Source organism: Exserohilum turcica (assembly GCF_000359705.1).
Source record: "Exserohilum turcica Et28A unplaced genomic scaffold SETTUscaffold_5, whole genome shotgun sequence".
NCBI classification, from domain to species: Eukaryota; Fungi; Ascomycota; class Dothideomycetes; order Pleosporales; family Pleosporaceae; genus Exserohilum; species Exserohilum turcicum.
The window spans coordinates 2,304,563-2,330,939 of record NW_007360266.1 but is presented as its reverse complement, the minus strand read 5'-3'; the positions used below and the strand labels follow the sequence as shown (position 1 = coordinate 2,330,939).

The 26,377-nt window shown below is 55.0% G+C and overlaps 9 protein-coding genes across 9 annotated transcripts; 5 read left to right on the top strand and 4 right to left on the bottom strand.

The window, feature by feature from the left end:
- The first annotated feature begins 223 nt into the window (after positions 1 to 223).
- On the top strand, positions 224 to 5,505 carry SETTUDRAFT_140400 (uncharacterized protein). The gene is made up of 4 exons (XM_008031117.1): positions 224 to 507; positions 597 to 722; positions 787 to 4,314; positions 4,367 to 5,505. The coding sequence occupies exons 1-4, from the start codon at positions 490 to 492 to the stop codon at positions 5,012 to 5,014; spliced, it is 4,320 nt and encodes a 1,439-aa protein (XP_008029308.1). The 5' UTR covers positions 224 to 489; the 3' UTR covers positions 5,015 to 5,505.
- Positions 5,506 to 7,950: 2,445 nt separating this feature from the next.
- SETTUDRAFT_22349 (uncharacterized protein) lies at positions 7,951 to 9,435 on the top strand (the record flags this gene model as incomplete). The annotated part of the gene is made up of 1 exon (XM_008030577.1): positions 7,951 to 9,435. One exon carries the CDS (start codon positions 7,951 to 7,953, stop codon positions 9,433 to 9,435), a length of 1,485 nt encoding a protein of 494 aa, XP_008028768.1.
- Positions 9,436 to 10,266: 831 nt separating this feature from the next.
- SETTUDRAFT_164937 (uncharacterized protein) lies at positions 10,267 to 11,992 on the bottom strand. The gene is made up of 2 exons (XM_008031116.1): positions 11,410 to 11,992; positions 10,267 to 11,263 (listed from the first exon to the last, which is right to left on the bottom strand). Exons 1-2 carry the CDS (start codon positions 11,672 to 11,674, stop codon positions 10,689 to 10,691), a joined length of 840 nt encoding a protein of 279 aa, XP_008029307.1. The 5' UTR covers positions 11,675 to 11,992; the 3' UTR covers positions 10,267 to 10,688.
- A 1,558-nt stretch (positions 11,993 to 13,550) lies between these two features.
- SETTUDRAFT_164936 (uncharacterized protein) lies at positions 13,551 to 14,864 on the bottom strand. The gene is made up of 4 exons (XM_008031115.1): positions 14,705 to 14,864; positions 14,235 to 14,644; positions 14,058 to 14,174; positions 13,551 to 13,992 (listed from the first exon to the last, which is right to left on the bottom strand). Exons 1-4 carry the CDS (start codon positions 14,705 to 14,707, stop codon positions 13,983 to 13,985), a joined length of 540 nt encoding a protein of 179 aa, XP_008029306.1. The 5' UTR covers positions 14,708 to 14,864; the 3' UTR covers positions 13,551 to 13,982.
- Positions 14,865 to 15,055: 191 nt separating this feature from the next.
- Positions 15,056 to 15,918, top strand: SETTUDRAFT_94521 (uncharacterized protein; the record flags this gene model as incomplete). The annotated part of the gene is made up of 4 exons (XM_008031114.1): positions 15,056 to 15,132; positions 15,193 to 15,364; positions 15,715 to 15,804; positions 15,859 to 15,918. 4 exons carry the CDS (start codon positions 15,056 to 15,058, stop codon positions 15,916 to 15,918), a joined length of 399 nt encoding a protein of 132 aa, XP_008029305.1.
- Positions 15,919 to 16,133: 215 nt separating this feature from the next.
- Positions 16,134 to 16,671, bottom strand: SETTUDRAFT_22345 (uncharacterized protein; the record flags this gene model as incomplete). Its single annotated transcript, XM_008030576.1, has 3 exons — positions 16,134 to 16,435; positions 16,499 to 16,583; positions 16,657 to 16,671. 3 exons carry the CDS (start codon positions 16,669 to 16,671, stop codon positions 16,134 to 16,136), a joined length of 402 nt encoding a protein of 133 aa, XP_008028767.1.
- A 540-nt stretch (positions 16,672 to 17,211) lies between these two features.
- SETTUDRAFT_164933 (uncharacterized protein) lies at positions 17,212 to 19,462 on the top strand. Its single transcript, XM_008031113.1, has 2 exons — positions 17,212 to 18,565; positions 18,668 to 19,462. The coding sequence occupies exons 1-2, from the start codon at positions 17,264 to 17,266 to the stop codon at positions 19,202 to 19,204; spliced, it is 1,839 nt and encodes a 612-aa protein (XP_008029304.1). The 5' UTR covers positions 17,212 to 17,263; the 3' UTR covers positions 19,205 to 19,462.
- A 1,281-nt stretch (positions 19,463 to 20,743) lies between these two features.
- SETTUDRAFT_95212 (uncharacterized protein) lies at positions 20,744 to 21,507 on the top strand (the record flags this gene model as incomplete). The annotated part of the gene is made up of 2 exons (XM_008031112.1): positions 20,744 to 21,106; positions 21,289 to 21,507. The coding sequence occupies 2 exons, from the start codon at positions 20,744 to 20,746 to the stop codon at positions 21,505 to 21,507; spliced, it is 582 nt and encodes a 193-aa protein (XP_008029303.1).
- A 345-nt stretch (positions 21,508 to 21,852) lies between these two features.
- On the bottom strand, positions 21,853 to 24,444 carry SETTUDRAFT_22342 (uncharacterized protein; the record flags this gene model as incomplete). Its single annotated transcript, XM_008030575.1, has 1 exon — positions 21,853 to 24,444. One exon carries the CDS (start codon positions 24,442 to 24,444, stop codon positions 21,853 to 21,855), a length of 2,592 nt encoding a protein of 863 aa, XP_008028766.1.
- Between the last annotated feature and the right edge of the window lie 1,933 nt (positions 24,445 to 26,377).

Below are 26,377 nucleotides of genomic sequence, written 5' to 3'. Positions count from 1 at the left end.
CACGGGCGATCTGTGGTCGAGTGGCAGGCCAAGGCGACAGCGATAATTTTGGGCGCCAGCGCTAAGCAGCCGGCGGTGCGCTGGTGCTGGATGCGATTGCGGGCGGCGCACCAGCCACAAGCGGCTCGTTGCTGCGGCAACTCCGCCCCAACACCTCCGCCTTGCTCACACCCCGGCTATCAACACCTTGATAGCGCCCACGGTCCCAACTCATATCATACCACACGCATCCACACCTCTCCTCCATCCTCCGCCTCCTGCTCCTGCTTCTGCACATCCGCCTCAGCGCTCTGTGGGTGCCTTTCGCTTCTTTTTTGCCTTGTATTTGACCCGCGCCCGCGCCCTCTCGCTCGCTCGCTCTCGCGCATCTGCTGCTCTGCCTGTGCGCGCCCGACCGACTCCTTGAGGGAGCCTGCTGCTCGGCTGCACTCGACAACAAAGCCTGACAAGGCCTCTCTGTACGCGAGCGAGCAGCTCCGAGGCGCAAGCATGTCGCAAAACGAAGGCGTAAGTACACCGCCCGCCCGCTGCTCTCTGCCGCCTCGCCTCGCCTCGCCGCGCCCACCGCCCGTCGATACTGACAACAACGCCCGCAGGTGTCGCCGCTGCGCATCAACAAGACGCCGACGCCCTCGCCCACAAAGGGCAATGGCCGTCCGCTGTCCGAGATCAGCCCTCACGAGCACCGCAGGAACTCGCCCAGCTGGAACCAGTCAACAAAGGTACGTGCACGTGGCTGCCGCGCCCACGCCATACAAAGCAAACTGACCCGTCGCCCCCCTCCAGAAGATCCAGCTGTCCAAGGAGAGCTCGCCCTACCGCGACTCGTCGCCCTTCACCCACAGCCCCCGCCTCTTCTGGAAGGAGCAGACCACATCGCCCAAGAGCCGCTTCGAAGCGTCCGAGAACGAGCACGAGATTAGCTCACCGCTCTCGCCCAAGCGCAACTCGATTGAGAACCTCAAGAAGCAGTCACGTGTAAAGAACAGCAGCATGTTCGCCCGCGAGCAGAAGCACGAGTACGATCCCACCTTGGTCCAGCCCCTCGACCGCCCCCTCGCTGCAGGACGTCCCCTCAGCACCGTCATTCAGGGCAACGCATACGGCGGCAGTGGCCTGCCCCTCAAGGGCTTCCCACACGCCCGCTCCGAGAGCCAGACAAAGATACCCGTCCTCAGCCCGGCCAAGACCTCCCCAGCGAAGCTCCCCACACAGTCGTCTTTCGCGTCGCCGGCAAAGTCACCGCCACAAGAGGGCCGCGCATCGCCGACCAAGTCGTCGCTCGTCAGCAACGGGCGCTTCAACTCGCCACAGTACAACGGCGACTCCAGTGCCGTCTTCTCCGACGACGAGGACAACGTGCAACAGACCCCCCGCCCGCTGCGTCGCCATGCTAAGAGTGTGACCTTCGACACCAAACCTCCCCAAATCACAGAGTTTGAGATGGTCACACCCGACCCGTCTGTGACAACCGCGTCAAGAGATGGCAGCTACGACTCGGAAGAGGAGACGGAGGAGGAGATGAGCTTCGACCAGGACGACAGCTTTGATGCGTCCCTCGAGGACACCGACAAGACGCCTGTCGTGCTGCCAGAGGACTGGCGCCACATGAGCCCCGATGCCGCCGACACTTCCCTCACCGATACCTACGACGACGTTTTTGAAGGCCGCGAGAACAGCCCGATGCCCTCCGCGAATCCCAATGGCCCGCGATACGAATCACGTCTGGGCTCCACGGCCTCTGATGGCGACGCTAGGCCACTTCCTCCTCTTCCTGGCTTCTCTGCACAAGACGGCAGCCGGCGGCGCGACTCGAGCGTTGGCTTGTCCGCTGCTGCTGAACGAGTCAACGACAGGCGGCGGTCCCTTCCTCAGCTTCCGCAAGCTGCTGGTATCTCTAAGAGCGATCTCCTCAACATGCGCGAAGTCTCCATGACACTTGAGGATCGAATGCGTTTGCTGAACGTTGAAAATGACCGCGACACAAGTACACCCACACAAGAGATGCAGGACAAGAAGAACAAGCAGGCTGAGGAGGACGTTACAGAGGCGGATGTGGATCAGTCGGAGATCACTGCCGAGGAACTGAGACTGGTGCCGCGCATCTCGCGCGAATCCATTCTGCGCCGCGTCAAGAGCCGCAATTTCCAGGATGGCGAAGGCGACGACTCCGACGCGGAATACAGCAACTTTGAGCCAGAGTACAGTCCTGAGCGCAGCTATGGCGATCTTGCTGACCTGGATCCCGACGTTCCTATTCCTTCGCGCGAACCTTCGTCCAACTTTGACGAGCACCCACGCCAGGCTTCTCACAGTGAAGCAGACAGCGTTGTCGACGCCTACAACTATGGAGATGTAGCCCATGGGGATCCCGCCGACGCAACAGACGTAGATGGTAGCTCCATGTCCGACCTTGAAGACTATGAGCGCGAGTCATCGGTTATCCACCATCCTATGCCGCAAGAGTCGGAAGACGAAGACGACGAGAGCCAATACTCTCCTGTCCCAGAGGAGCAGCCAACATCGCAGAGCACTATCGACTCTTCCGGCCCACCAACACCGACTGCGGCCCCTTCTTCACCTGTCGCGGAGAAGAAGCAGGATGAGCAAGACCACTCGTACTGCAACTTTGAAGACAAGGACACGGACCTCAGCCTCGATCCCGTCAAGGCTCCATTGGACACTGTCCCAGGCCCGCTCGACAATGCTCCCAAGCTAGAGGCCATGCGCGAAAGTCTTCAAAGACCTGTCACCCCAGAGCCGGCGGACGCTGAGGACGACGATTCTGAATCGGATGCGCCCAGCACTCCAGGCTCTGTCATTCGGCATCCCATTCCCCAATCACCTCTCCCTAATGAAGATATTGAGGTTCCCCAACGCGAGGCAACCATCAGGGGTGCGGGCGGAAAACTCAAGACACGCCCGTCGCTTATTCCCGACGAGGTTGACATGGCCGCCACCCGTCGTCAAGTCAGTGGTGGATTTGCTCCGCCTGTTCCCGAGCGCAGCCCCAAGCGCCAATCCCTTGGCCTGGACATGAGCAATGTTGACGAGGAAGATTCACAGTTGAGCCTTACCACCAGGGAGAACCGCATGCTTGATCTCAAGCTCGGCGATCTTAATCTTGGAGACGATTCCAATGATCTCAGCTTTGGGCTTGACAAGGAATTTGACCACATCATTGCTTCACAGAAGAAGGGATACATGATGCGTGAGAACACCAAGGTGGTGGTTGCAAGCAGTCGGCAATTTAGTGACGAGAAGCCTCCCACGGGTGATGGCGCCCCCGAATCAGTCGCCCGAATCACTTCGCGTAAGGCTAGCATCGAGCGCAAGCCTTGGACAAAAGAGCCTTGGAATGGCAAGCCCCGACGCAAGAGCATTCGCACTGCCTCGGGTCGACGGGCCCGGACTTCCGAAGGTCCTGCTCCACCCCTTCCTGGCCAGGACTCGGCTGTCTCTGGGGGTCTGGGTGCGGTTGCTGAGCAGAGCGCTGATGATCAGTTTGAGGATGGCGAGGAGCGCGGCAGAGTCTTTGTCAAGGTGATTGGTGTCAAGGACCTCGACCTTCCCCTTCCCAAGAAGGAGCGTGTCAACTTCCAACTAACCCTTGACAACGGCCTGCACTGTGTCACCACGGCTTGGTTAGAGCTTTCGCAGTCTGCTCCGATTGGCCAAGAATTTGAGCTTGTTGTCCTTGACGATCTCGAGTTCCAGCTTACGCTCCAGACAAAACTGGAGCCTCCAGTAGCACCGCAGGTTGTTGTTCCACCCACCAAGATTGTGAACCACAAAAAGTCGCACTCGGCCTTCCGCAATCTCCTCTCGTCGCCAAAGAAGAGAAAGGAGCAGGAGCGCAAGGCGCAAGAAGAGGCCGATCGCATCGCGCTTCAGGAGCAGCAGGAGGCTCAGGCGGCCGCTAAGCGCAACTACCAGGCGACGGCGTGGGACCTCCTCCATGACTTGGTCGGACCCGATGGATCCTTTGCACGTGCCTATGTTTGCCTCAGCAACCACGAGAACCAAGCCTATGGCCGGCCGCTCACCGTTGATGTTCCGTGCTTCAACGAGTGGGCCGTGGACAACACCGGCGGAAGCAGCGTCAAGAGCAAGCGTGGGGGTGTTGTTCGCCGTCCTCCTTACCGAGTCGGCAAGCTTACTCTGCAGCTGTTGTACGTGCCGAGGCCGAAGAATGCCAAAGATGAGGATATGCCCAAGAGCATGAACGCTTGCATTCGCGAGCTCAAGGAGGCTGAACAGGTCAAGGACATTAGCTTCGAGGGTACATTGAGCCAGCAAGGTGGCGACTGCCCGGTAAGTACCTCACACAACCACTGGTTCACCATAGCAAACTAACATGACTCAGTACTGGCGTCGACGGTTCTTCCGCTTGGAAGGCACCAAACTGACGGCGTATCACGAATCCACGCGGCAGCCTCGCGCGACCATCAATCTGGCCAAGGCTTCGAAGCTTATGGACGACAGGTCCGCGCTTCAGCAGCCGTCTGCGACCAAGAGTGGGGGCCGCAGAAAGTCTGGCTTTGCTGAAGATGAAGAGGGATACATGTTTGTTGAAGAGGGATTCCGCATCCGCTTTGCCAACGGCGAGGTCATTGACTTTTACGCCGACAGCCGCGAGCAAAAGGAGGCCTGGATGAAGGTTCTCTCCGAGACTGTTGGCAAGGACATTGCTCAGAATAAGGGCTGGGCTGCCATGGTCCTCGAGAAGGAGCGCAAGGAACGCAAGGAGCGTGCACAGCTAGCATCGACTCAACCCACAACGCCGGCGTCGAACGTTAGTCGTCCTGGTCACACACGCACTCAGTCGCATGATGTGCAGCCCGCCAAACCTAGTTCCAGCCCTGTCAAGGGTCACGCTCGGACACAATCGCATGCGCCAGCGCCACCTCTGAAGGATGTGCGCATGTCACATGCGCCAACGCCACGGCCGCGAACGCAAGAGTCGGCGGCGAGGTCAGGACGCAGAGATCAGGTTCGATCGATGATTTTCTAAAGTCCCACTATTCCTCTTCATCATCGATACCCATTCCTCTATTTCCATTGTTGGACACACTTACTTACTGGCATCTCTTTGCGTTTTAGCTTCGCCAATACTCTTCGCTTTCGCACCGACTCAGATTGGGGTTTTGGCGACGTGGAAAGGGAAGAAAGGTTTTGACGGGCGCAGGTGCTGCGCATCTGTTCCCCGAGTCAAACACGCCCGTACGCTGATCCAAGCGACTGTTTTCATTTTATGAGGGCGTATCCATTATGGTCCGAGACCGCGCTAGTCGGGTTGCTGCAGTGTGGTGTTGGTGGTGTTTTGTGTGTCCTAGCTGTTCGTGTCTTGTTGCATCTTGTTATCATTGCTTGCGTCTTTTCTTTCTTTCTTTCTTTCTTTCGACTAGGTATTGGATGGCTTTGGCGTTGAGGTGGGGGCGGCTATGGGATCATGAGATTCTGCGTAATGATTCGATTAGTAGCGATGAAGATGATGATGTAGTGCACAATTGGCTAGTAAGCTGAAGCGAATACACACATGACTTCAATTGGCGGTCTAGAGATGCATGACATGTGCCTGTGAAGATGTCTCTACATAGGGTGTGTAAAAGTACGCCTCTAGTGTGGGTGAGAGGCTTTTGAAGTGCACGGAATATGCCTATGACATGGCTGGAATTATTGCCTCTACCATGCGTTAGTTTGAGTGTTTTTTTTTATTCTCTCTTTTTCTCTCTATCGTTTGACCCTTCATATTTCAGCGGTGTGTGTGTGTGTGTGCCTGACAGCGCGCTTACTTTGGGTCCATGTACTTATCTACTTGGCGGCATTTCCAATAATACATAGCAACGCCGTCAATACTTTGAAGTAACCAATGCAAGCACGCGATAAGACACGTGGGTGTCGCGCCCGCGTTACCCGCCGTCATTTCTCATAGGCTGCGCGAAAGACGTTGGCCAAAAAATTTTCGAGCTTGTTTAGTGTTGCAGTGCTTTGAAATTTTGCAGGGTACTTACTGTAGTATTGTCAGCGCTATTTTAGTCGGCGTTGCGGTCCAAGTATGTACATGGTGTTTTTTTTGTCGTGGAGATTGAGGGTTGCAGTTTGACTTTGTCGGGTTGAAGTAATGATGGTGTTTAGATTTTTTTAGATCTGGGAGTGAGTAATGAGCATGTGCATGTATATAGAGCGTCTAAATATAAATCTTTGTGTCTGCTTGCATGCGATAAAAAGTCTTGAATTATGATATGTATTGTATAGGTTAGATAATTATTATAGTATGTACTCATGTCTGTCTATCATTGTTATTATTATTATTATTTCAGGTTCCCCTCATGGTGCTTATTATATAAGGACATTGCTACATATTCACAGATGACATGTAATTCCCTCTTTTCATTTCTTTTTTCCGTGAAGACTAACACTTTTTCATCTCATAGTCTCATCTCACATGTACATATTCCATACGTATCCACCGACATTCTTCCCTGTACATCTCGTCGAAAATCCAGCTGCTGGAATAAACTCCCAAAAAAAAGCTGAATAACATGGACATACTATAGTCAACTAGTCAAACATATATGTATCTATGTATCTATGTATCTATGTGTGCAACATGCCCAAACAACCAACCAGCCCCTCTCACATGCACACGCGACGATATTCTCGCTTAGTCACTCAATCATCTCCCTCCCTCCCTCTCTACGTACCCATTCAATCACTCACTTGCCCACTTAGTCACTTGCCCACTTACTCACCAGCAACGCCAATCCAGCATCGAAAGAAAAACAAAAACAAAAACAAAGGGGCGGACACGCTAGTGCGAGGAAAAGAGATACTTGGAACACGGCATATGCAGCATTACCACTACACTACATTACGTTACACTAGACTAGACTGGACTATACTGCATTGCACTGCACTGTGCTACACTAGAAATGTCGTGTAATGATACCTTTTTTTTATGCTGTGTGAGCATGTGTCGTGCACAGCGTGCGTGGCATGGCATGGTGTGGCGTGGTCGTGGTCGTGGTCGTGTAGCGAGCAAACAAAGGTACTACTGGGTTAAATGGCAGCGTGCCAGTTATCTATGTGGTGCTTGCTGTTTGTGGGAAGGAAGAAAGGAAGGGGGGGGGGAGTAGTTGGGTTGAAGTTTGCTTGACTTGTAGCCTCCTCCCTTTGCTCTCCCTCTCTCTCTCTCGCTTACTTTCTCTCTTTTTCTCTCACTCTCGCGAGTCTTGAGGGTGGATGTGGTGGTGTAAACTTGCAGCGTACCAAGTACTTTGGATAGAAAAGAGGGACTTTGTAAGTGAGTGAGTGAGTGTGTGTGTGAAGCAGCTACTTTCGACTGCACCTGGATACTTTACTCTCTTTCCTATCCATAACGAAGTAGCAGCAATCCTCTCGGACAAGTACAGCAACGATAAAAATAACGACAGCAGCATGGGCGCATCACAATCTACGCCTCCGCCGCTGGTGCAAGTCAGTGCTCCGAGGGGAAAAGTGCTCGTTCCCCCAGGTCTGTATCAAGCAAAGCCCAAGTTTTGTATTCTTTTCTTACGCCTTCCAGGAACAGCATTCACGGTCCATCCACCGCCATTGTATGCCCGTTCAAGACCAGATGCTTATACCCGGGGCCGCGGCGGCGGCGGCGGCCCAGTGTACATGGCCACGCCATATGGGCCATTTCCACAGGGACCAGTCGCACGAGGAATGCGTGGCGGAAGACAACAACACATGGGGGGATATGGTGGGGGAACAGACATTGAGATTGCAGAGGAGAGTGAAGAAAGTGAGAGTACAGTGGGGGATATGACCGAGGGTATAGGGCCGCGCGGCGGGATGCGGGGACGGGGTCCAAGAGGATACAATACTGAGTATTTAGCTATGATGGGAGGAGGTGGAGGCGTTGGTGGAACAGGAGGAGGTGGGTACGGCAGATCTGCGCCTGAAATGGCCATGGGCGGATATCCTGGTAACATGGCATGGGGAGGAGGCGATGCAAGAATGGGAGCAGGAGCAGGAGCAGGAGCAGGAGGTATTGGACCACCACCAGAATACACATCGAATCCAAACCTGGCTAGGTTGGGAGGAGACGGAACCATGCCCGTAGCCGGTGGTAGCCCCTATGCGAACTATGCTGGGCCGTCGCCAGCTAGTCCTCCGTCTAGTAGTAGTACGGCTACGCGGGCACAAGAGCCGACGCCGCGAATTGGTGGTAGCGGGCGGGCAAACCACGACTACTACGACCATGTGCCCATGGGGGCGTATGCCGACGCAAAAAAGCCTCGAAAAACGTCAGGTGGGGGTAGGGATGGACTCATCTCAGCACGGCTGAACCGTGGGCACAAGTCAGGCCAGGTCGGCCCATCGGGAAAAGAGTGGGTGGAGGGTGATGCCTTTCTCGACGCCTGCATCTGTACCACAAACTGCCGGTGTCGAAAGAGCCAGCGAGTCTTGTACCGTGCGCGCGTGGATGGGCACCGGGCCAGCAGTGGTTCAGACGGCGAGGAGCACGAGTACAGAAGCGGAGAGATTAGATATATACTCAAAGACGACGTGGGGCGAGACTGCGGCGATCACAGTGGGTGCAGGAAAGGAGAGAGCCAAGACAGTGACAAGGAGGAGAAACGGAGCAGGAGAAAGGAGAGCAAGGAGGGGGAGAAGCTCCAGGAGCAGTTCCAGGGGCTCAAGGACGACTTGCTCGAGGCACTGGACGAGCGGTTGGAAGACATGAGGAAAGAAAGGCGTCACCTCAGCGAAGCGCCAGACCCCGCGCGGCCCTCGGTCGGGGCATCCGGATTGGGACAGAGTTCGTTGATGATGAATGGGCGGCAGGTGGATCCACGTATGGCCAGACAAATGCCCATGGTGGTAAACTGTAATCCCTATGGCATGCCCACATCAGGAATCGGCCAAATGCCACATGGCATTAGCGGCTTGGCTGCTGCAGGCAGGGCAGGATTCGGAGATGACGTTTCTGCATGGGAAGCAGATATGGGGCATGCAGAGGGCGTGGAGACGCCGTATCTGCAACCCGGCTGGACGGTCAAGAGGAAGCAGGACAGGAAGAAGAGGATGATGATGAACGGCACGGGTATGCCGCGGCCCAACATGATGCCACCTGATGGGGCCAAAGCGCGAGGACGAGGCCAGGGAGTGGGAGTGGGAGTGGGCGAGGGCATGGGTATGGGTATGGGCATGGATGGTAGAAATCGGGCGATGGGCAGATGGTCCCAGGGGGTGGTGGATGGCCGCGGAGCCGTGATGGGACGTCACGGTAGTCGTGGAAATAGGCGTGGCGGTTTAGAGTCGGAGTCTGACGACTTGGACGCCGTTGAGCCAGGGGCGTCGATAAACTCTGGCAAAGGCCAACGGGCCGGGCTCGACAGTGCGGGTAAGTATGTCGACGACGACTCGAGCGGCCCAAAGGTCTAGAATACGTGGTATACTGAATCTTGTACAGGACGTGGCGGGGGCAGATTGGGCCAGCGAGGCCACGACATGGCGAACAGCATGAGCAGCAGCAGCAGCAGCATCAGTCGAGATGGAGCCAGACAAGCTCGAGCTGATACGGATGACGACGCGTATTGAACACAACCATGGCCAGACTATGCTGCTAGGCCCATGAACGGCACGGAAGGACGGTTGAAGAGGCGTGTTCTAGATTCGTCGCCATTTGCGTGGAAAGCCATCATCACTCTAGCGTAGGCCAAGTGGTTGGGGTTTTTGGGCGCGCCAGAACTTGGAACAGAACGGGGAAAAAAATGAGACATTTTTTTTTCTCTTTCTTCCCACACCGTACAGATAATGGCTGATGACGGGGCGTAGGCGACGTGCTGGTGTAACATTGTTGGGTGCTGGTGCTGTGTCGGACCAACGCCGCCGGCTGCAGCAACGAAGTAAGTGTTCATGGGGCGCGTATGCAGCATCGGGCTAGGCCGCTGTCGCCGGGCCAACCCCTCGCCCCTCCAAGCCCCCCAGTGCCAGTGAGTGCCAGCGTCCAGCCCAGCGTCCAGCAATAGAAGCAGGCCAGCCGTCCAGGCCCCCCCCTGTCCCATGGCCCTTCTCCACGTCGTGCTCGAGATAATAGATTGATGCATCGAATCTGCTCGAAGCTGCAGCATGCGTCGGGCAGCTACCCTTTGGCTGCAGTCATACTTATCTCCATGCAGCTGGCCTTGGGCTTCGTGGCACCGTCGCGCCAAACGGCGGCCGGCTAATCACCATGACGTGCATCACATGTAACAAGTGCCGTGGATACCGTCTGTCAAGTAAATATTGCCATTCGCTATACGTGTCCGAGCTGACCACACAAGGTCCCGGCGTGAGCCGAGTTACAGCCACCATTGTGGGCGCCCCGTCTGTCGTAGTTCGGCGGCAACATTAGGAAAAGAAAGCCGTGAGCGCCAGCCAGTCCCGTTCCGTCCAAGGTGAAGATGCATCGTTTCCCCATGTCCATTATAGATCCCTAACCCGAGTAAATACCGACCAACTCCTCGCTAGAAATGCACACCAAGCAGAGCAAAGAAACCTAGGGAAAGCAGACGAAAAGGGAAAAAAAAAGCGTAAGGTTGCCAAGAAGCGCGTACCAGACATGATCAGGGTACATGGCGTGACGAATTTTTTTTTGCTCCAGCGAGTCTGTGTCAAACAGGCAGGCTGAGAGAAAGATAGGCTTTGGCTAGCCTCTAGGGAGCGCACCAGCCGAGGCCCGTGTTGGCGATGCCCACAGCCGTGGCCAGGCGCTTGCCCCGTTCCGTGAGGCTCAGGACGGCGCATTTTTTCTCCGCCAGCCAGTTCTCAAAGGCATTGACGTCGTCGGCGTGCATGTGGGGCTTGGCCTCGGACCAGGCACTGTCCACCTTGTAGGTTTTATGACGCAGGCGGGGAAGAGCCTCAGTGCGCAGATGCGACAGCTCCGCGGCATAATAGGCATCATGGGATTTGAGCGGCGTCGAGAAGGAGCGTTCGCGCGAGAGAGAGCGCTCCGCGGGACCCAGGCAGATGGGCGAGCCAGGGCACATGACCTGGGATACGGGAACCGAGGGCGCTACGGGCGAGGCGCTTCCCGACTGCGACGTCGACGAGGCACACGTCAGAGGTGACGAGGCGTCAGACTGGAGCATGCTGCTGGCATTGCTGATGGTGCGAAACCTTGGCGACGGGAGCTGGTCGAGGTGGGCCAGGTAGTCGTCCGACGACGCCTTGGACTCGCCGTCGCTGTCTTCGGAGCCCTCGAGGTACTTGTCGAGGCGCTCAAAACCTGTGCGGGCGTCGTTAGCAGCTGGGCGCGGGCGGGTCGAGGGCGCGGGCGAGTGTGGGCACGTGACAGTGGCTAACGAGCCAATGGGAAAACGGGGGGGGGGGGGGAGGGGCGCGGGCATGACTAAGCGCACTTGCAGTACTTACCCGTCAGGACAGCAGCACCAGCATGCTGCAAGGCAGCCAGGGCGCCTTGGACGTTGTCGGGAAGACGGTCCCAGAGCTCTTGCGGGCAGTACCAATGGCGCAGATGGGCGGGGTTATAGCTGAAGGCGTCTCCGTCCTTGGGCGCGGCGACGCGGGCAGCATTGAGGTACGACGACGACCTGGGCAGGCTCATGCGTCTCGAGCTTTCGCGGCGAGACAGGCCGGGGTTGTTGTATATGGGAATTGGCGACTGTGGAGCGGCCATGGCGGGCGGTGAGGTAAGGTATGGTATGGGATAGCGAGCAGAGCAGAGCAGACAAGTGGCGTACACTAACTCTGTGTGTGGCGCGTGGAGCAATGGCAGGCTTCTTTGGGGGCGAGGGAACGGACCCTTTGGAGCACAGGTGGTATTTGTAGGTCCCAGGCACGAAGCGAAGATTCTGGACAAGACGGGCAGCAGCAGCAACAAAAGTGCGTGAGGTGGAAAGAGGTAGAGGAGGGGGGGATGAAAGGATCGCGGACAGGCTGATGATCGAAGCCCTTGGCGGAGTCAGCAGGAAGAAGTGTGGAGGTTTTGGGCAGGGTTGGTGCGGGTACTGTGCGGGCGGCGTTTGGTGTGCGTGAGCGGGAGATGGGAAACAAAGGGTGCTAAGCGGTTTCCCATATACCCGCGCGAGCAGCTACGTCAGGTGCTAGCGGCGGGCGGGCGTGCAGGCGAGGTGGGTGAATGAGGCGCGCCAGCGAGATGGTTGGGAGGGAGGGAGGGAGGGATGGGAGGGATGGGAGGGATGGGATGAGATGGGTGGATGGATGGCGCAGCGGCCCTAATTTCACGGGCAGCCAGCAGCCAGACTAGCAATTTCACGGGCAACCCAACGCCCGCCGCGCGCAGGCTGATACCGACGGGGATGCAGGGAAAACGTTGTGTGTGGGTGTGGGTGATGTGCAAGTGCGAGCAGCGAGGGCAGGCAAAGGTACGCCGCCGCCGTCGCCGCCTAGGGCGCTAGCGCCAAAAGTGTCTGGCATGTCTGGGATGCCCAAACACCCGGGTGCACGGGCCCCACCCTGCCTGCCCTGCCTGCCCTGCCCTGCCCTGCCTGCCTGCCCTGCCTGTCGCCCGTCGCTGCACGCCATGAATGAGCCGCCCGCCATTGGGCGCCTGCTGCCTGCACCCATTGCCCAAGAGCCGCGGACCGCAGCGCTGCAGCCTATGGCCGTCCGATGGTGTCATGATGCCGACAGAGCATTGGCAAAAAATAAAAAAAGCAACGCAAGCAAGCCGCCACTCAGGCGTCAGACAAAGGCTCCTGTGCGTGTGTGGGTGTGTGTGGGTGTGTGGGTGTGCGAGGGCAGCATCGGAATGAACCGGAACCGGGCCAGTCGGCGCAGCGCAGAATCTACGTGTAGACAGCAGAGGCCGGCATGCCGAAAACAGCCCCAGCTGACACGCTTTGAGTTTGCAGCGCCAGACGTGTGGGCACGGTGCCAGTGCGGGGAGCCTCTCTAGCACTAGCTGTAGCTGTAGCCGTAGCGCAGCCCTGGCCTGGCTCGCATAGGAGCACCCGTGTTTCAAAAAATAAAAAAAATAGTCGGCGGCGCGTCGTGTGGCGTGTTTGACCACCCACAGCCCCCCCGCCGCCGCCGCCGCCGCCAAACTGCTCCTGCTGCGCCTGCTGCTGCTCCTGCTGCTCCTGCCACTGCTGCTGCTGCTGCTGCTGCAACATGGCCCCGAGCCCATCACATGTTGATCAGCAGGTCGCCCGCCTGCAGCTCCACATGTCCACCAACACCCACCCTCACATTCTCTCTCACACACTCACACCCTCACACCCTCACACACACGTATCAATGTCGCCAAGGTGCAAAAGCAACGCGGCCGGATAACCCAACCCATCCTCTCCCGCCAACGGCCGCCCCTCGCCGCCCCAACGCGAACCCTCCTCCCTCTGCTGCCGCGCGCAATGCGTGAATGTGAATGCGTGAATGCGTTGTCGTAAACGCTCCCCTCTCCTGCCCCGCTGGTTGTGCAGCCCTGGCACCGACCCACGGCCTCGCTCCCTCACCCTCCCCCCTCAGCCACCAGTCGCCAGCCGCCAACACACACCCTTTATCCTCTATCCTGTCTCTTGGTCCCCCTTTTGCCCTGCCGTCAGCACGCCCATCAAAGTTAGCAGCAGCAGCAGTAGCAGCAACAGCAGTAGCAGTCGAGCGGTCCCTGATCGCCTACTCCACAAAATAAAGTAAAAAAACACACACACACACACACACACACCCATGCCACTTGCACACCATGTTTCGATTGCGCGGCACCTGCTATAGCCAGTCTCATTTTTGCGTCGCCTACCGTGGTAGCATTGCAGGCACAACTTTGATTGTCTGGTCTCGAGCGCTTTTGCTGCAAGCCGAGCCACGCTTGACACCCACCCACCCATCATCTTATCTAGCACAGCCCGCAGAAGACGTCCCTGTAAATCCCTCATTCATGGCACACACACATGGCGGCCCTTCTACTGCTATAGTAGTCCCGACAAGCCTCGCTTCAACCGCCCTCTGATATTGGCCCCGCAAGCCGCCTATTCCAGCCTGTGTCGCGTAATCTCGTTAGCCATCGTCATGCTGCCATGTGAATATCGTCGTCGTCGTCGCACCTTTCGATCAAATGCACGCCCGAGGCCGTTTCCACCATGCCGCTGACCTGGCCCTTTTCCAGCCCAAACGCCGCCTGCTCAAACTCCTTCTGCATGTCGCCCTTGCCGAAGAAGCCGCTGCCCACACGTTAGCCCCACCACGCCCAACGCCCATGCTGCTGCGATACATGCACTCACAGGTCACCTCCCTTGCGCGCGCTGCTGCAGTCCGACTCGGTCGTGGCCAGCTCCGACAGCGTCTTGCTGCCAGACTTGATCTGCTCGTGGTACTCGTCAATCATCTTGCGCGCCTCGTCCACCGATCGCGTAATGTTGGGTTCCCGCCAGCTGGCCGGGCGTCGACTATCGCGGTGCTTGACAAGCAGATGGGCGCATCGAATCTTGCCCTCGGTCGCCGCAGACGCCGCAGGCCCAACGCCTTTGGAACTGTGCTTGGCCGCCATGTACGCCTTGAGCTTGTCCGGGTCGGTGCCCGCCGGCGGCTCCCATCGTGAGTCCTTGGTTTGCGCGTGGAAGTAGTACGGCAGGTTCTTCGTGTTGGACCGCCGCACCTCCCATCCCTCGGGCAGTCCGGTCTCTGCGGACGACTATGACGCGTGAGCTGCTTGTAACGCCCCAGTGCGGACACGGGCTCGCGTAATGCCTACCATGGTGTGCTGCTGCAAGTGTCGTGATGGGCTCGGCCAGAGGGTGATGGCAGTCGTGGCAGGGGCAGTTCTGGAAGAGGGCAGCGTGGAGCGACGTCTGGAATTGCAGGCGGCGGACAAGACGATCGGCGCTTCCCAGCCCACGTCAGGTCGACAATGCGGGGGGGGGGGTTCTCTGCCAAACAAAGACCTGGCACGGCAACAGAGGCGGCGCCGCGGGCCAAGTGGGGTGGTCCGCGCGCCCTCATGGCCGCGACCCTTGCACGTCGCCTCTCCCTTTGCACTTGTGCCTGTGCCTGTCAACACTCCCATATCGCCGCCCGCTACTTCCACCACATCCACCACGTCCCCATGGCATCCCCAGCACCACAGACGAGCGGCGCCAAGGGCGGCAAGGAGCCCATCCTCTTCCGCTTCTGCTCAGAGTGGTGAGTTGTCTTGCACACATACGCCACGGCCCATGTACACGCAGCATTGACCCCAAGCAGCTCCAATCTGCTGTTCCCCCGCGAGGACAAGTCGGAAAACAAGCTGCTCTTTGCATGCCGTACCTGCAACTTCACCGAAGAAGCGCCCTCGTCCTGCGTCATGCGCCACGAGATTGCCTCGACGGTCGGAGCCACGGCCGGTGTGACAGCAGAGGTCGCCCAAGATCCCACGGTTGGTTCTTCCCCATCCGATGCACAAGCTGTCCAAGACGCCCTGTCTGAAGAGGTGCCATGCTGCACCATGTGTGGCCTGCCCATCATGTGCGACGAGTGCGGCGAGGAATCGGCCCCCGGCTTTGCGCTCGAGGCCGACGACGAGGACCCGCAGGCAGGCCACGTCCAGCACACGACGCGCGACGACGACCATGACGACTACATGTACCAAGACGACGACTACGACGACTTTGACGAGGAAATGTGGGACGACGAGCCCACGCCCTGAACGCACGTCTGTTGCGCATCCCTACCAGTACAGTGGCTTGCTTGCTCCTGGGCGTGCTCGCTGACTGTGCCTGTGTCTAGTTACCGCGAGTCCAGAAACAATGCACAGAGTGCGGCGAGAACGAGGCCGTCTTTTTCCAGTCGCAGCAGCGGACCGCCGAAACGGGCATGGTACGTCATCTCCCGCGCGCCCAGCGAGCACGGCTGACTGGACTTTTGCAACAGGCCCTCTACTACGTGTGCGCCGGCTGCGGTCACGTCTCACGCCCATCCGACAACAACTAGAACCGCCATGGCATGGGCATGCATCTAGCTGGCGTTTTGATCTCATGATACACATTGCGAGGAGTTTTGGACAAACAAACAAAAAAGGCCGTCTTCAGATACCCCGGGGGTACGACTCAGTGACATAGACATAATATGACATTCCCCAGTGCTCCCATAGACTCCGAAAATGCACTCATTCCACATGCAACATGCCCCGTGTGTGTCTTGATTGTCTACACGTGCATGGGCGCCAGCGACAGAATCTTGGACCACTGCTTCTGCCTGAGCTCTGCTGCCACAACCCCGCTGACTCTGGATCCAATGGGCTCGCCGGCCTTGTTGATGAGCACGCAAGCATTGTCGTCGAACTTGACCACGCTGCCGTCGGGCCGCTGCCACTTCTTCGCTGTCCGGACCACGACGGCGTGGCGCACGTCTCCTCGCCGGACCTTGTTGGCTGCGCTGATGGATACGCTGTTGCCGGTTTCAGGGCCAAAGTTGCGCTGTTTCTTCACCACGACTACTATGCGGTCGCCTGCGCCTGTGTCAACGTCCCGTGCTGCAGCACCTCTGGTCTTGTTCGCCGCGTCTCACATACCGACTTTGGCAGGGCGCTTGGATCGCAGGACATTGACGCACTCGACAATGGCGGCGCCCGAGTTGTCGATGCAGTTGATGAGTGACTAGAGGGGTTGCATGAGCCTTTGCTGCTACTGGTGCTGCTACTGGTGCTGCCACTGCCACTGCCAGACGCACCTTGAGCTGAATCATATTGCGCGCGTCGAAGCAATTGAGCGTCTCCCGGCGTCGTCGGCGTCGTCGTCGCCGCTGTTGTTGTCGTCGTTGTCGTCGTCGTCGGCGGCGGTGCGGTTCGGGTTGCACGACGACGACGAAGTTGCTGCCGGGCTTTCGCCGGGACCCTGGGCGGCTCGCTTACGCACCCCCCCCCTTCACTCCGCGCGTGCGATCTGGGTGGCTCGCGCAGGGGTCTTCATTGAGCCCCAGCCCAGCAGCCTTGTCACTCGTCTCATCCGCCCGCCGGCTGCCAACTATCGAGCCACTATTGTACTGGCCGTCTCCGTGCGCGCCCATCGCTCCTTCCCTTCCATGCACGCGTCCTTGCTGTCGTGCGGGACGCTCTTTCCCTCTGATCCGAGTGCGCCCGCGCCTGCCTTGTCCCTTGCCGAGTGAATGCTGCGTGATTGCTCACTTGTCCGCCGCCGCCGCCGCCTCCGTCACGTCAGCCTGCCCGGTCAACCACCCCTTTAAACCACCAAGCCCGTCGCCTGCGGCCCTCTACACCTCCCGGACCCGGTCGCGTGTCCATACCCACCATCTCGTTCTCCCTGCCAGCCGCCCAGCCATGGCGCCCGCGACGAAACTCACACTGGACAAGCTGGCCATGTTCGACGATGTCATCACCGACGCCGTCATCGACAAGGTCTACGGCTGGTTCACAATCCGCAAGAACCGCGGCGGCCGCTTCACGGGATCGCGACGGCTGAAAGAGGAAGCTGTAGCCGACATCATTCGCCAACATGTCATCTGGGACAAAGATCCCGCTGAAGCCGTGCAGAGGCTGCTCCAGCTACCCGGCCTGCGCCGCTTCCTCACCAGCCTCAAGGACGAGCGCGATCAGGAGCAGTTCAGGCGCCACCTGCGGAGATATGTCAACATCTACATGCCCGACTGCCAGTTCGACGTGACCACCACGAACCGCTACACAATCACCGAGCACGAGGCCTCGATTACCGCGCGACGAGACATCAACCCACGCGAGGAGATCAAATACCTGACCGGCGTCCAGGTGGCTATGACCGAGGAGCAGGAGAAGACGTTGGAGCTGGCGCGCAAGGACTTTAGCTTGGTCATTTCTAGCAGAAAGAAGACTCGCTCGCTGTTCCTGGGACCCGCGCGATTTGCCAACCATGACTGCGACGCCAATGCAAAGCTCACGACCAAGGGCTACGACGGCATGCAGATTGTCGCGGTAAAGCCCATCTACGAGGGAGAGGAGATTACAGTCTCGTACGGTGAGGACTACTTTGGCGACGACAACGAAGAGTGTCTCTGCAGCACGTGTGAAAACTTGCAGCAGAATGGCTGGGCGCCCATGCAGCGGGTCAAGCGCAGCGACGACGACGAAGACGTTGGCTCCGAGGACACGGAAACATGTGCAAAGAGGCGGCGAGAAGATGCGACGGTGGAAGACCCCTCGTCTGACGCCACGCCAGGACCCAAGCGACAAAAGACTTCGCCGACAAAATCGCACGAGTCAAATCTACTTCGCAAGACGACGCTAAAAAAGGCACATAGCACATCATCTTTGCGCCAGGAAGTTCCAGTCTCAAGCATTGAAGATGCTGGAAACAGCCTGGCTACGCTGCCGCAAATATCACGCGATATCCGCAACCAGCAGCGCGAAGGCTTTCTCACAGTAAACACGGATGAAACTATTTCGTCACGCGAAATCTCTCCTCAATCATCAATCGCGGCAGCCTCGCCCAAGTCTGCAGAGTCAACGGATGCCACGTCGATTGATGACGATCATCCGCAAGAAGGCGGCGAACCGAAAGACAAGATTGAGATTGGCCCGGAAACCATGCACCATCAGCCCGCATTGGAAGTAGCAACAGTGAAGGAGGAAATCACTACTACGACTACGGTAAACGCCCCGTGGCCCTCCCCACCCGCAGAAGAACAAGACAATATGTCCGATCTCAGCGAACTTTCTGAGAGTTTCGAATTTGACGATAAGAATCAGCAGATTGTCAAACGCAAGCCACGACCGACGTTTCGAACCACTCGCTCCAAATCGCGCTTCGACGTTCAGAACCGTGTGGGAACACCGATAACCATCGAAGAAGGTGATGAGGCCGACTACATTGAGAATCCGCGCAAGCCAGGTGACTACATGACCTCGAATGCTGTGCTCTCGGCCAAGTACTCAAAGTGGGTCAACTGCCACACGTGCGACACAGACTTTGTTCAGCAAGACGGCTACAATACTCGCAAGGACTGTCCGCGCTGCGAACGCCACTCAAAATTGTACGGGTTTGCCTGGCCAAAGACAGAAAGAGAGGGTAAGCATGACAAGGAGCAGCGCATCCGCGACCATCGTACTGTACATCGCTTCGTCGATCCAGACGAGGAGCGCCAATTGAAGCGTGACAAGGTCAAGAAGATGATCAAAGAAACTATCAAAGAGCGGTTTTCAACACCCCGCAGTGCAAGGGACACGATGAGTTCGAGCGTCGACATCGATATCGGCAGAAAGAGACGAAGAATCAGGAAGACTATGTAGCAGTAACGTTTACAAGAGGGAGTGGCAAGAGCTGGAAAGAAGGAAAGAGACTTGACATCACTTCTCGCTTTTTGAAACGAGTTCTATTTGTGAAAGCATACGAATCTAAACGCATTGGCAGGAGTTTACGTCAGCACTTGCTTTTTTATGGCACAGAACTGTTGGGAGAGCGACTGCATCCAGCAGTTATTTTTTTCTCCTTTCTTTATTCTCCTTGGTTGCATTTCTGCACTCACTTCTTTCCGGTTTCTCAATTGCTTTTTTTTCGCTCGCCGGTCCTTTTTGTTTTGCCACACCTTCCCTCTACCTGTACATTGCAAGGCGTGGTTTTGACGCAACCAAGTTTTACATACACACTACATACATATCGAAAAAAGCATATAGCGAAGGCGCTCGGGGAAGGACGGCGTGCCGCATGTATTATACAGACAGAAAAACCAGATGCGACCATGTCACTCAACTAATTGGTCGTCTTGTAATGGCACAAGTTTCCGAAAGACCAGTTGGAAAGCGGAGGGTAATAGTTTGAAAGTATGTGGCTGGCGAGTTTCTTTTCCTTTTATTGTCACTTCCAGCTCCAAACAGCAGCCAGTCAAATCACTTTCTGGAATGACGTTATGTAAAGCAGTCCTTGGATCGACTGGTACCATGCACGACACCTATATAACCGCTTATATCAATACGAACAAAAAGCGACGGACCGTATCGCCACCGCCACCGCCGCCATTACCACACAATCTCGAATACGACAGAAATGAACAAATGACTAACACGATGCTCCCAGGGCGGCCTTGCTGCAAAAGTAATCTACACACGTCTTCTTCGCCACGGCAACCGGGTACCGCAGGACATGAGTTTCGACATGAAGCGAGATGATTAACAAAACAGCCTATATTATATAGCACTGCTCTCTCGCCCCTGCTGGTTGGCCCAGTCTAGTGTCATCCAGGCCAGACAAGGCGATAGTCCCGACCAGGCCAGCCCCCTCCGATGCAAATCTACGATATTACAACCGGGACAACAATCTCCACAAGTCTATTCTCAACCCTTTGATGTTCTGGAAAACTTTGCAACTTACGGTTGTGGGAGAAAGACCAAATCCAGCCTGTCCGGCCGTGCAGTCCAGGTTATTCGCGGCAGTCGCTTAATTTGGATAAATACTTGTAGGACCGGCGGGTGCGGATGGCGACAACGAAGGGGGATTGAGGCGGGGAAGATTGAATCTAGGCTTGGGAATTGTTCTGAAAAAGTGGCGAGAGTGACTGCATTAGCCATGTTTTTGTTTGTGTGTCGTGGTCGTTTGGGCACTGGGGGAGGAGCGGGATGTGTGGCGGTATTTGGCATGGATAGATGAATTGTTGGATAGCCGTTGTATAGATAGATTGAAAAGATACATTTATTACAAAAGGTGAGGTGACACTGCAAAGAAGAAGAAGAAGAAGCGTCTTGTAAAATTCTTATTTACAGCCAAACTACACTTCTTCTTCTTCTTCGCCCGTTCTTCTATTCCCTTCCCGTAATACGCAAAACACACCAAATATGCATACCTCCAACAACGTCTTCGCCCTCGTCGCCCTGCCTCTCCTCACCCAAGCCGCTGCTGCTCCCCCCACACCTCCGACAATCACCCGCCTCGTCTTCTCCGGCACCGGCTGCCCCAACGACTCCAACTCGGTCAAACCAGATTCCAGCATCCTCGCCGACGCAGCAAGCGTCACCTACTCGCAGCTCAAGGGCTCCTCGACAGACAACTGCGGCGTGCACATTCAGTCGTCCGGCGCGAGCCCCGGCTGGCAAGTAGCGGTGCGCCAGGCCGAATACGTGGGCGACGTTGTGTTGAAGGGGAACAGCGGCTTGGATACGTATACGCAGGTTTTTTGGAGTGAGAATGCGGGGGACACTGTGCGTTTGTTTTCTCTCTTTTTTTTCTCCTTGTTCTCTTTACCTCTTCCTATTCGTTACTTACAAGTACACTTTGTGCTTTTCCTTTTTCCTCTTCTTTCTTCTTTTTTTTCCTCTTGCCCTCCGACGCATAGACCAGAAGAAAAAAAAAAGCAAAGACTAACTGTCTATGTAACACGCAGAGCGTTCTCACAGGCGGACTTACGTCTGCGGGCTCCGACGTCAGAGACTCGGTTACGGTCAGGAGTAATAATGCGGCGGAGCTGAGCTGGTCCAGGTGCACGGGTGCAGATGGGAACCCGGGGATTCTGAATGTCAATTTTCGCCCGGTGGTGCAGGGGGATTACGGGACGTATGATTTTAAGCGGGCGAGCTGGAAGCTCGAGTGGAGGAAGTGCTGAGTAGGTTGGGATTGGATGAGATGGGGGGGATGTTGAGGGGCGGTTGGTGGTGGGGACGGCAAAAATGGGGGTTGGTCCGATTGAAAAGATTTTGTGTTATACAAGTTTTACTGTATATTGCTTTTCTTGTAGGTACTGGTGTGGGTGTTTAGGGGGGGGGAGGGGGGATCGAGAGCGAGGTTTGGTGCCATTCCCCAAAACTCAAAAAGTGAAAACCAGAGCAAGGCTAAGTATGGGAATATGTCCAAAGCTCGCTGAACACAAACGCGCCTCTCCGCATTCTCTTCTCAAGCAAGATGCGGAAAAACCCCCCCATTCTTAGATACCGCCGCCAATCACATCTCATCAAATGTTCCTCGGTCCATAGATGCCCGCCTTCTCCACCACCAACTCCAGATTATCGCCTCCCAGCCCACTAGCGTTGAACTTGCTCCGCCAGCATCCCTCTTTGCCATCTCCAGCTTTCTCAAGCGCAATAACCTTGTCATTTAGGTCCACCAGGTCCTTTTCCTGGAACAGCCTAGTCGAACTATTGGTTGGGTTCTTTTCGTGACCGAGCTCAATCTGAAGGCTTCTGGCTGCCTGGTTAGCAGCCTCACGAGTCGTATATACCTCTGGGTATCCGTGTGGATGGTATACTCGAATAGGCTCTTGTTCAGTCTCTTCACTGTTGATCGTCTCGGAGTCTGACGCTTCGCACTCATCGGGTTTATCGGCGTCGGGCATTTCGATGAGCTTGAACAGGCGGAGAATGTAGCCCGTGTTGGAAATGAACGGTGTGCCCTTCAAGGACTGGGCAGTCTGGTTCGCGTGCTTGGAAACGCTGTTGCGCTGTACATAGATCATGGTATGGTGTTTTTTCGCAGGACAGTGAAAAGGTACTATGGTGTTTGTGAAGATCATGCAGCCATGTTCATCTCGCTTGCTGCTGCGCTCAACCGTCATGTAGTGAGGATGTCTCTGAATATTCTGGAACAATCTTTCGGCCTGCGCATTTGCCTCGTCGATGTTGGTAAATTGGCGCACAGTGATTTCGCTCGTAGATGCCTCGTTCTCGTCTTGCTCGTCGGACCAATCTTTTTGGAATATCGAGTACTCAAAGTAGGGCTCTGCGTCTTTGGAGACCTCTGGAGTTTGAGCGAGAACCAGAATATGGTTGCTGATATCCCGTGCCGCATCCAAAGTCACTGCGCTTGCAGCTGGTGGCGGAACTTGCGGTATCATGCACACCACAGGCGCCGTCAATCGATTTGTAGGCGGTGTAGTGGGCTCCTCTGAAGAAGCCTTCAGGCTGTTCTCAACCCCTGAAGCTTTCTCAAGTGCACCAAACAGCTCGGCACTATCATTTGCCTTCATTGAATAAAATATAACCTCACTTGTGCGCTCTTGAGCCGTATTTCCCTTCTCGGAGCTTTCGGCACCCAAACCGGTTTCACTCCTAGAAAGCTCTTCAATAATGACAACCTCTGGATCGTAAGTCGTTACATTCTTTGTGCATGGAGACGCAGAAAGAGTGCCTTCTGAACTGTTCTCGGTGATGGTAATAGGAACCAACGGGTAATCATATCCATAGTTGAAGCTAGAGTTCTTTGTCGGAGTCACATTATCGTAGCGTTTTCCGGTAGAAGGGGACACTTTCTCGACCTTCTCTTTTTCAAGTGAGGGGGTAATGGAGCTCGCGGTTGGCCTGGAACTAGTTGCCTTTGCAACGGATTCGAAAGTCCTTTTGGCCTCTGTAGGTACGGTGCATGCAGTATTACCAAAAATTGCTTTGGGTATTTTGTGAGCTGAACTCAAGTTTTGCGACCGTACTTGCTTGCTCTTTGGGGGCCTGGAGATGGAAGAAGACACAGCTGTCTTCTCGGAAGATGCAGTCTTGTTGAATCTACCAGAAATGTAGGGATGGTTTTGCTTTGTCCGAACCTCCTTGAAAGAGGGGGTATCTGAATCTGAAGCATCTGAGGATTCTGAAGATGTTGAAGATTCATCCGAGGCACCTGAGAAATGATGAACGGCTTTTGAATCGTATCTTTCATCCTGATACTGCAGTTGCACTTTGTTCGGCTCTGACCTGCTCGGAACACGGGGTTCAAATGTTGAGCTTTTCAATTTTGGAGTGAGGGAACTTTTGGTCTTGGATAGAGTTGACTTTTTGAATACTTGGTTGGTTTCAGTTGGCAAACTTCGAGGGAACTGCTGTTGATTTGGCATATGCTTCATCTTGGAAGGATTCCGAGAAATGAAAGACTGATCTGAATTGGCGTATGCGGAGCCGTTCGCGGTGATCTGCGCAACGTCTTCAGACGGGAAAATACCCCGGTTCTTCTTTTTCTTGCCTTTTATACCGATATCAGCCCCAAGTGCCGTGTTGGGCGCTAACACAGGCCTTTGCTGTTGTACATGGCGGTCATATGGTGTGAATGAATCTTTTGCAGCATGGTGAGATTTAAAAATAGGGTCCATATTCCGTGATGCAATGTTTGATCGTCTATCAACAGTAATTGAAGATGAGGTTTCCTGGGTCGGGACTGACGGAAAAGTCTGCCGTTCGGCAGTTTTCACCTTCCCATCTCTGCCTAGAAGCGCATTGAGACGGGATTTATAGGTTTCGTTGGTCGGGACGGTTGCAGTCGCCGGCCCTGCCCGTAGTGAACTTTGCATCGCAGTTGGCGTCTTGAGTGGCTTGGGAATATGATGGCCGGGTGGCTTTGACTGAACTTTGAATTCAAATTTTGAATCATCGCTGTCATCGCTATCGTCGTCGTCGTCGTCGTCATCGTCGCTGCTTTCATCGCTCTCACTGCTCATCACAAAACCGCCTTTGAGATTGGGTCGCTTCGCAACACGGCCTCCAGCGAGCTGTGATAATGGCCGCTTCATCGGTGTATCAGGTTTCTTCACTGCCTCCTTCAAGAACTGCTTATATTGGGAATACATGATTCATGGATCTCGAAGGTCGCGGTTGATATTCTCAAGAGGATGTCGTATGCTCTGTGAGTGTAGACTTGACTTCTCAAATTGCAGGCGCAACGCTCAATTCAAGTCTGTAAGTGGTGATGGTCGTGGAGAATCGATTCGAACAATCGAATGCAAGTTCCTTCGGATAATGGAATACCTCAATGGCGCAGTAGTTTTCTCGTTGTTCTGCGATGTATTTAGTGGGATTTTTTTTGGAAGAGTGGGAGTGCTTTACATGTCCAGATTTGGCGAAGCAATCGCACTTGGAAGAAGTGTCCATAGGTTGACTTACCTAGTGAGATTCGCTCGCTATATTGATAGCCAGGTCATGGCAGGTCGTTGTACAGTTGCCGTCAACCAGATCGTCAAACGAGATGAGAGGTGCTCATGTAAGCATGTGTTGATATATTGATGCTCGAAACAATCACTTTTATCGTTATATACTGGCTTTCAGGTCGTGTTACTTCGAAGCAGTGTGGAGAAAGTGAAACCTTTGCGGGCAGGTAAAGGCGGTCTTGGCGGACGTGAGATTGACGTGATGCACGTGATACTACCACATGCGTATAACAAAAAGCCTTTCTGATCCATAGTATCATCAGTGAACAGCGCACTCTACTTGCTCACAGGAGATATTCTGCTCTCAGAATTACAACTTTAAGTCTAATAATCAAGGGGATCATCGTACATCAAAGAACGGCATACAGCGTGATTGGAACAATAGGGAAAATCGCTGCCTGTAGCAATCATAGCGACATGTTTAATCAGGCAAGATCTATAGCAAGCCTAGATTAGACGATCTTTTCGCAATCATTATGATTGTGATTAGGTTAGACTGCATCTGTCACCGAACAATGAACAGCCATGTATCTTATGCAATCGGAAGATACGCCTCATTCCATTCGACTTGGTCGTAGTAATTCGAGAAAATGTCAGCAAAAACTTAACTTGAATGCTTTACACAACAAGGATGATATTCTGAAGCTAAGCAGGCTAAGGAACACACAATTCGAACGCATGAGATAGCAAGTCGTGTTAGGATTTGGCATTATGGACATAGCGGAGAATTCCGGAATCGTCGAAAGGGTCGGATTACCGAATGTCGATATTGAGCCCACAAAAGTACCAGCGCAAACGCGTGCGCCCTGCTGAGCTGGTTGTCCCGCAAGGGTCAAAATCAGGGAGCGTGTTGTGAGTAATAACAAATTCCAATGGTCTAACAATCCGGGAATTACTTACAGTCTAAGCTCAAGCAGAGGGGTTCGCGCTAAATGAGCTAGTGATTTATTATTATTATTATTATTCTAGTTTAACGTCCTTTTTCAGCCCGAAGGGCTATATAAGACGTGTAGGGTTTTTAGGCCTACAAGTATCTAAGTAGGTTGTTTCTAGCTACGATATTTAGGAGGGGTTTTAACTAGATAAAGGTGAGGCTCGTAGCCTATTAGTTGGTAGGTAGGGGGGGATAGGGTAGGGGAGGTGTATGGCTACCTGTTACAGGTATTACTCCTCGTTTTCTGTGTTTCCTTTGTACTAGGCTTGTGTTCTAGCCTTTGTTTCTTGAATAAAGGTAATAGTTGCTTCTATACCCTCTTTTGTTTGAAGGAGGATAGGTAGTAATAGATCGCCTTCGCAGGCTTCTCTTAGTCCTTTCCTTTCCTCTCTATATAGATTACATCTAAATAGAATATGAGGTAGGTCTTGTATAGACCTATAGTTGCAGGGGCAACTATTAGAATCCACTTTCCCTCTCTTATATAGGTAGTCCCTTAGGTAACAGTGCCCTAGTTTAAGTTAGTAGAAAGCGCTAGAAATCTCTCTTCTAGTGTTGCTAGGAATAGCGATTTGCTTTCTTATCTTCCACTTATATTTTGCTGCGTACGTATGTGGATTCTTGCTAGTGGCTTTTTTCCTA

What these genes read in the sequence shown, in the direction of transcription:
- SETTUDRAFT_164936 (XM_008031115.1), bottom strand. An exon ending in GCGCGCAAGGGAGGTGACCT is followed by an intron (nt 14,175 to 14,234) that starts GTGAGTGCATGT and finishes ACGTGTGGGCAG; the next exon opens with CGGCTTCTTCGGCAAGGGCG.
- SETTUDRAFT_140400 (XM_008031117.1), top strand. An exon ending in GCTGGAACCAGTCAACAAAG is followed by an intron (nt 723 to 786) that starts GTACGTGCACGT and finishes GCCCCCCTCCAG; the next exon opens with AAGATCCAGCTGTCCAAGGA. An exon ending in AGCAAGGTGGCGACTGCCCG is followed by an intron (nt 4,315 to 4,366) that starts GTAAGTACCTCA and finishes AACATGACTCAG; the next exon opens with TACTGGCGTCGACGGTTCTT.
- SETTUDRAFT_164937 (XM_008031116.1), bottom strand. Translation starts at nt 11,674, where the DNA reads ATGGCCGCTCCACAGTCGCCAATTCCCATATACAACAACCCCGGCCTG. An exon ending in TGGTGCTGCTGTCCTGACGG is followed by an intron (nt 11,264 to 11,409) that starts GTAAGTACTGCA and finishes ACGCCCGCACAG; the next exon opens with GTTTTGAGCGCCTCGACAAG.
- SETTUDRAFT_164933 (XM_008031113.1), top strand. Translation starts at nt 17,264, where the DNA reads ATGGCGCCCGCGACGAAACTCACACTGGACAAGCTGGCCATGTTCGAC. An exon ending in AAATCACTACTACGACTACG is followed by an intron (nt 18,566 to 18,667) that starts GTAAACGCCCCG and finishes AAGAATCAGCAG; the next exon opens with ATTGTCAAACGCAAGCCACG.